The sequence below is a fragment of the Phyllostomus hastatus genome, unplaced genomic scaffold (assembly GCF_019186645.2).
Source record: "Phyllostomus hastatus isolate PE091 unplaced genomic scaffold, TTU_PhHast_1.1 phas_scaffold_21, whole genome shotgun sequence".
NCBI lineage: Eukaryota > Metazoa > Chordata > Mammalia > Chiroptera > Phyllostomidae > Phyllostomus > Phyllostomus hastatus.
This window is the reverse complement of record NW_025334017.1, coordinates 49,383,550-49,391,115: the sequence shown is the minus strand read 5'-3', so window position 1 is coordinate 49,391,115 and position 7,566 is coordinate 49,383,550. Positions and strand designations below refer to the sequence as shown.

Genomic DNA, 7,566 nt, shown 5'->3' with positions numbered 1-7,566 from the left:
TGCTGTCCAACCTGTGGATTCAGAACACCACCTACCCAAGAGCATCCACACCCTCACCTAGACTCTCTCAAACACAGGTGTGGGCTTTTCTACTCCATGTGCTGGGTGCTGGTAGGGTTCCAGGAACCAAGGTGTGATGGGAACTAGCACCCTCACCGCTGCAGAGCAGTGGCCCTCCCAGCAGGACCCTTCCCTCTGAAACAACGGGCAGAAACTGCTTTGTGGCAGAAGGACAAACTTTATTGAGCCCCCAAGCCCTAGTTCTCTTTCTCCTGCACAGTCTTGGTTCCGCGTAGACGCCCAGTCCGGCGGGCAGCAATGAGACCCACTTTGCGTCCAGCAGGGGCATCTCTGCGTATGGTGGAGGGTTTGCCGATATGCTGGTGGTTGCCACCTCCAAACGGATGTTCCACAGGCTGCAGGCAGAGGAAGGTGGCATTAATATGGTGGTGGCCCCAACCTACCCCAGGAGGGCCGAGGAAGGGCAGGATCAACAAGACTGCGCCTAGGAACCATCACTCAGAGGCTCACACCAGAGACCCCACCAGAGGAGACTGTCTGGGAAGGGGCCTGCCCATCCAGTCTCACGATCCCTGTATCTGGGATACCCAGCTGCCCATTTCTGGGCTACTTACATTCATGGCCACACCCCGCACACGTGGCCAGCAATTCCTCTTTGCCTTATACTTGTGGTAGGCACGGCCGGCCTTCAGGATGGGCTTGTCAATGCGGCCACCTCCAGCCACCACACCTGTTAGGAAGATAAGGCATTTCAGTCTAACGCTCTCCCAACTGAGCTGAAGATCAGGCATTTCAGAAAGGTGCTTCCTATCCTATCAGAGAGAATATACCCTGCTGGGTCCCTGTCACCACCCCACCACCTGCACCAATCACACTCACTCTGTACTGTCATGTATCATCACAAAGTCCACAGAAGCCCCATTAACACTGTGCAATGGCCACCCAGCATTGAACACCTTTGCAGCCTGTCATCTGACAGGAAGTTTCTTCAGGTTCCATGGGGTGCCAGGCCAGGCCTTTGCCCACATCATCTGGAATGCCTATCTCAATCCAGTGTTCTCCAGGTAAGCCCTTCACCGTGTCTGACACGGGGTAGGTTACTCAACCTCGGAAACCCAACCCCAACATGACAGCTAACCCATCCTCCCACATCTCAGCCAGTTTTGCTTATTCTGTGAACATACGCACAAAAGACTCCCCCACGCAGGACTGGGTTTGCCACAGAACTGGAAGGTGTTACCAAACAGCACAGTGAACAAACCTGAGTGCAAATCTTACTTACTGGGTGATTTTAAAGAAATTGCACATCTCTGAAAAGGTAGTTAACAAGTGGGTATGAGGCAGAAATCACACAAGTCTAGGTTATGCGAGACTGTAAACAAGTCCCAAGCAGTTAAGCCCAGTCTCCTTCAACTCCCAACCAGCAGTGAAGTAAGTACAGGTACCACTGTACTGACTTTACAAATATTAAGACTCACAGGCCACATGCATGATCAAGTTCACAGAGCCTACTCCAGTGGAGTGAGCAGCTAGGTTCCAGAGCCCAGGTATACTTGCTGGCTGTCCACAAGCCACCCACAGCATCCAACTGCTACCAGTCACTCACCAACCACAGCTCGGTTGGCGGAGGAAATGACCTTCTTGGAGCCTGAAGGCAGCTTGACTCGAGTCTTTTTGGTCTCGGGGTTGTGGGAGATGACGGTGGCATAGTTCCCAGAGGCCCGGGCCAGCTTGCCCCGGTCACCAGGCTTCTCCTCCAGACAACACACGATGGTGCCCTCAGGCATGGTGCCCACCGGGAGCACATTGCCAATGTTCAGCTGAGCTGCAAGAACGAGCAGACGGTGCTCAAGTCAGCACGGGGAGGTGGTGTCTTAACGACTGCTAACCACAGGCACCGTAAACCCACCCGCTCGGCACAGCACCCCCAAATAGTCACAACACCCCTTCATTCTCCGGGCACCCCCTGGCGACGTTCGGGCCAGCAGGACTCACCAGGTGACCCTTCCTCCTGGATGCCTCCCCTGCCCGACTTGGGGTGTGTACCTCTCCATGCAACCAACCCCGTCCTCCCATCACAAACACAAGCGGTGCTCACCCTTCTTGCCGCAGTACACGAACTGGCCGGTGTGGATGCCTTCGGCTGCGATGAACAATTCCGTCCGCTTCTTAAACCGGTACGGATCCCGGAAGACCACCTTGGCGAGCGGCGCGCCCCGGCCTGGATCATGGATGATGTCCTGTGGGCCGAGACAGAGTGAGTGTGGGGTCTCGGTAGGACGCCCCGCGCCCCCACCCATCCCGACCAGCGCCTCGCACCTTCACGATGCCCTTAATGTAGCCGTGGCGCTCAGCGAAGTCCACGGCGCGCAGACGTGCGGCGCCCTTGCGGTGTTTCACGTGCGCGCGGAACACGGAGCCGGCGCCCTTCCTCTGCCCACGAATAACGCGGCCCATGACGGCAGTCTAGCGGAAGCTCACGGTCAGCGCCAAAGGAGCCCAGGTACTCCCGCTGCCCGGCTTCAGGGCCCCCTTTCCCCAGGCTCCTCCCTCCAGCCCCCGACCGCCTCCGCGCCCCCATCCCCGAACTGAGTCCTCTCAGAAGTTGGCGTGAGCTCTTTGCGGACCCCAGGGTGGCGGATGGCGGCGGATGGCGGCGGATGGCGGCGGATGACACTGAGACCGCCACGCCGCAAACACAACGTACCTGCTGCCTAGCGCGGCCGAAAGAGAGTAGGCGGGCCCAGGAACTGCCTTATCTTCCGGGGCCAGGCTGAAAGCCACTTTCACTTCCGGGCAAGCGCCGCGGCAGCGGCCGCGGGCACAGTGCACGCCGGGACTTGTAGTCCTCTCCTATCGACGTGGACTCTGAGCTGAAGCCGGGCGTTGGCCGCGTCAGAGGAGTCCGGAATGTTTAGCCTGCGGACTGCTCTCCCGCAGTGGGGTCGTCCTGAGGGCAGGGCCCGGGAGGTGGGTTTGCAACCCTTTAAAAACCATTCTTGGCCCTGTCCAGGTTGCTCAGTTGGTTGGAGCGTCATCCCGATTCACAGAGACTGTGGGTTCGATCTCTGTTCAAGGCACAAACGGGAATCAACTAATGAATGCATAAATAAGTAGAACAGCGAATCCATTTTTTCTCTCTCCTTTCCTCTCTCTCTAAAATCAATGACATTTTAAAAAGTGTTATTTTTTAAAATTTTAATTTATATTTTCAGAGAGGGGAAGTGGCACAGAAAGAGAGGTAGAGAAACATCAATGTGCGGTTGCTTCTGCAGCACACCCTACTGGGGACCTGGCCCGCAACCCAGGCATGCGCCCTGACTGGGAATTGAACCAGTGACCTTTTGGTTCACAGGTGGGCATTCAATCCACTGAGCCACATCAGTCAGGGCTAAAAAAATAATGTTGTTTTTTTTTCAGTGTTGTCACAGGGAGCCTGGGTTGCTTGTACAGAGCTGAGGGTGCAAGGGAGGCAGCCCTGGGAGGACCAGCCTGTCAGTGTTTGCTTGATGCCCCCTGAACCTCACACCTGCAAGCATCTGAGTACACCTGCTCCAGAGCAGCAGGTGGTGGCCGACCAGTCCCCCTGCATTCTTTTTTTTCCCCGGAGAACTGTCAGACCAATGCTTCAGCTACATTAGCACTCCTCTTGATATTGTCTCTCCTGTCACTCTGAGCAAAAACCTGATGTTTTGTTATCATTATGTTCACTGCTCGATCTTTTCCACCCAGCACAGTTTTAATCTGACTGAAGACTTATTTCTTGGCTCCAAAAGCAGAACTACTAGCAGGTCCCCCTCCCCCAATAATCTGGTGGCTCCTCCCCAAGTACACGCTCTCCCCTGATAGGAGTAAACAAGAATCAGTGTGGTGACTTACCCCTCTTAGCAGTGGAGGGAGTGTGTATTGAGGAGTGGGGGCAGGTCTTTCCCTGAGATGCCCATCCTCTGAGATTCTCTGTTGCTTTGTCAGGGTAAGGAGGACAGCATCTCTATCAGATGAGCCAGCAGCAATGGTGCAGACAGGTCCTGCCTACAGACTGCCCTGGACAACATCCCAGTGGGGGCTGGCTGGTTGTGATGTGGTTCTGCTCTTCTGTGCATTTGCAGCAAACTGACCCATCAAGCCTCCCAGATCACCCTCTGTAGCTCTTTATACTCTCACATGCTACAAAGGCTCTCCTGCAAGATGTCACCTCACAGTATGACTGCAGGCTTACTGTTAACTGATGCCTAAAGGGGCCATCACTTAACACAGTGGCAGCAACTTAGGAATCTCAAGCCCCACAGAAAAGGATACCCCAGAGACCTCCACCAAACACAGGAGGTCAAGTGTCTGTCCAGGCAGGGGCATACAAATGGCTCAATCAAGATTGTATGTATTGGTTTTTAAATAATTTTTCCTCAGACAAAGAGGCAACACACATTTGTAAATAAATAATAAGTCTTGGCAAAATCATAAAAATAGAAGAAACATAAGAACCACCCATAATTCTAGGACCCAGAAAGAAACTAAGGTTAATGTGCTGGGGAATGTGCTCCCAAGTTTATTTCTCTGCTTACAGTCTGTTTAATGTAGTAATGCAGCAAGAACATTTTCTTTCTGTATTAAAAAATATTTTATTCATTTTTTAAAGAGAGGGGAAGGAAGGAGAGAGGGAAAGAAACATCGTTGGGTTGCCTCTCCCGCACCTGCAACTGGGGACCTGGCCAGCAACCCAGGCATGTGACCTGACCCAGAATCTAAACGGTAATCTTTCAGTTTGCAGGCCAGCACTCAGTCCACTGAGCCACACCAGCCAGAGCCCAGGATGGGAGGTTTTGCAAGGCTTCAGTGTCCAGAAGATTCCAGGTCCCTGGCCTCACTCCCTTTTCACAGTCCAATCTCCTGTTGAGGTTTCCATTGGCCAAACCCAACTACAAGAGCCAGTAGTCCTGGAGACAGGGTGCAGGGGTTGGAAAGAAGGAGATGGGAGGAGCAAATGTGAGCAGGAGACAGCCCCTCGCCTGACCAATGAGCTCTTTGTCACGCCGCTCGCTGTGCTCTCATTCACTTGGAACTGCTCCTCTCACACTGCGTACTTGAACGGTAGTAGACCTTGACCTTACGTTTTCCCCGTGTCCCCCAAATTCCTGCACTGCCTATGGGGCTGGATCAAGCCTACGTGTTCCTTTCACTCCCACGTCCTCCCGCGAGGCCGCTTGGCGCTGTCCTTGGTGCTGAGCCCCTCCAGGTCACCTCATCCCCTGCTCCGCCATACATCAGCGCTGTTGACTGGTCCACAGTGAACAGGATTCCGGTGATTCTGTGATAAGGGTGAGTGCAGATAACTGACCCTGGGTTTTCCTTGTGCTCATACATGGTCCTGGGAGAGTGGAGGTCTCATCTCGAGCTGCAGCCAGGAGGGAAGGGCCCCAGGGACTCAGCGTCGCCTCCCTCACCTCCCCCTCACCCCCATTGCTCTGTTCCCAGTGTCACCTGCAAGCCAGTCTGTGGTGCAGCCACACTCTGCACGACCTCCTCATCTTTCTCTACCTGTGGACTCCAGTGATGGATTTCGGAACCTGTAGCTGACAGACAAGCTGTGCCACTGTGCTGCGCACACACGAAGTCTTCTGGGTTTCATTACATCTGAATATCCTGGACATTGTGGCCCACGAACCATGTTCCTGGACACCTCCCCATAATGTGATCAAATAGGTGACAAAGAATGACGACTGTCTCAATTCCCAGACTTTCTGTCCTGCAGTGGTGTCCGTACTTCATCATTCTTCATTCTTGGGAAGGGCTCCTGCTTTGCTAAGGAGGTCCCCCACCTGGGAACTGCCCTCGTGGTCCTGCACTCAAACAACCAGAGGCTCCAAAGGCTCTCCCTCTAGACCTGCCCCCACCCAGTTAGTTGTACAGGCTCACAGTGTTTGGAGTTGCTCTCTCTTCAATAGTGGAGAATTTCGCTCAAATTTCTTATCAATGTCTGTGAATTTGAAAGTCCTCAAGTCATCCTCAGTTTGAAGCAATAGGAAAAAAGAAAGCAAGAAGAGAGGTTAGGGATTATGGGTGGTAACATGACCACAGGAAGGCTAAGTGCATTGTGCATTGTGACCAAGGGATCAGCCTCCTCAGAAGAGATGGAAATGATCTGGAGGCTCTGAGGGTCACCTGCAGGGTCAGGTTAAGACACAGTGACTTCAGTTCAGGCCCATGTGGGAGGAATTCTAGTACTACCTCCTTGTAATCTGAGTGCTGTGCCCCTCATCTCATGAGGCTGTTGAGGACAAATATGCCACACAGCAAAGGTTCATTCCATCGATAGGGCTATTCTTACTATATGGACCTGGAGGAAGCTGATAAAGGTGGAGAGAGAAGCATCAGTTTGTTGTTCAGCTTATACTGAGTATCTTAACCACTTTTAAGTGTACATTTTGGTGGTATTAAGTACATTCATATTGGTAGTGTAACCATCAATACCAATAATTTATAGAACTCTTTTTTTCCCAGATTTTATTTATTTATTTTTAGAGAGAAAGGATAGAGGGAGAAAGAAAGGGAGAGAAACACTGAGTGGCCCCACTTGGGGACCTGGCCCACAACCCAGGCATGTGCCCTGGCTGGGAATCAAGCCAGAGACCTTTCCATTCACAGACCAGTGTTCAATCACTGAGCCGTATCAGCCAGGGCTACAACTCTTCTCACCTTGCAAAACTGAAACTGCCCACGTTAAACAATAACCCCCCATCCTCCCCTCTCCTAGCGCCTGGCAACAACCCTCCGATTCTTGTCTCTATAACTTTGACTGCTCCAGATACCTCATATAAGTGGAGTCATACAGTATTTGTCTTTTTGTGACTGTCTTATTCCACTTAGCATAATGACCTCAAGGTTCATCCATGTTGTAGCATGTGACAGAATTTTTTTTAAACAGTCCATTTTAGTGCACTCTCCGTCCAGGGAGCATGCCCAGACCTTTCCCTTACCCCCCTCTTCTTTCCTCTGAGGAATGCATCTGCTAAACTCTAGGACCCTACAAGACTTGTAACCTGAGGAACAATGGGCAGCAAAAGTTCGTGCAGGGCTAACTCCCTGAACCTGTCTCCAAGATCCCCTTTTCTCTGACTTTCCAGTAAGCCAAAGCAGCCCCGCCAAGGTTCTCTCCTGTTGCTTCTTTCTTGTTTCACTGTCTCCAGCCTTAATAAACGTACTATGAAAAAAAACCTCAGTCAATTTCATTCTCCTTAAACCAAAGAGTAGAATGAGTCTTTGGGTGCAAGAGAATTTCTTTTCCTGGGCTCCGTCTTCCCCTGGATTCCGACCCCGCCCCATCCTACGGGCCCCGGCCCCGCCCCCATCGGCTCAGCCCCCGCCCCTTCCCAGGGGTTTGCCCTCCCGGTCTGTGGCCCCGCCCCCTTCAGGCTTATGCTCCGCCCCGCAGTCTGTGTCCTTTCCCCTCAGTCTGGTCCCGCCCCTTCTTCGGCGCCTCCGTTCCGGCTGGGAACCATCGAGACGGCGAGCCTCCAAGCCGCCCAGAAGGGCCGGAAGTCTGTGGGA

General features: G+C 52.9%; 1 protein-coding gene across 1 annotated transcript; it reads right to left on the bottom strand.

Moving 5' to 3' along the window:
- Positions 1-218: 218 nt before the first annotated feature.
- On the bottom strand, positions 219-2,801 carry RPL8 (ribosomal protein L8). Its single transcript, XM_045860942.1, has 6 exons — positions 2,729-2,801; positions 2,341-2,487; positions 2,120-2,261; positions 1,628-1,846; positions 636-751; positions 219-416 (listed from the first exon to the last, which is right to left on the bottom strand). Exons 2-6 carry the CDS (start codon positions 2,476-2,478, stop codon positions 258-260), a joined length of 774 nt encoding a protein of 257 aa, XP_045716898.1. The 5' UTR covers positions 2,479-2,487; positions 2,729-2,801; the 3' UTR covers positions 219-257.
- Between the last annotated feature and the right edge of the window lie 4,765 nt (positions 2,802-7,566).

Excerpts from the sequence above, each read along its gene's own strand:
- RPL8 (XM_045860942.1), bottom strand. The coding sequence starts at position 2,478 with ATGGGCCGCGTTATTCGTGGGCAGAGGAAGGGCGCCGGCTCCGTGTTC. Across the intron at positions 1,847-2,119 it reads CGTGTACTGCGGCAAGAAGG|CTCAGCTGAACATTGGCAAT; the intron begins GTGAGCACCGCT and ends TCGTTCTTGCAG. Across the intron at positions 752-1,627 it reads CGCCAACCGAGCTGTGGTTG|GTGTGGTGGCTGGAGGTGGC; the intron begins GTGAGTGACTGG and ends TCTTCCTAACAG.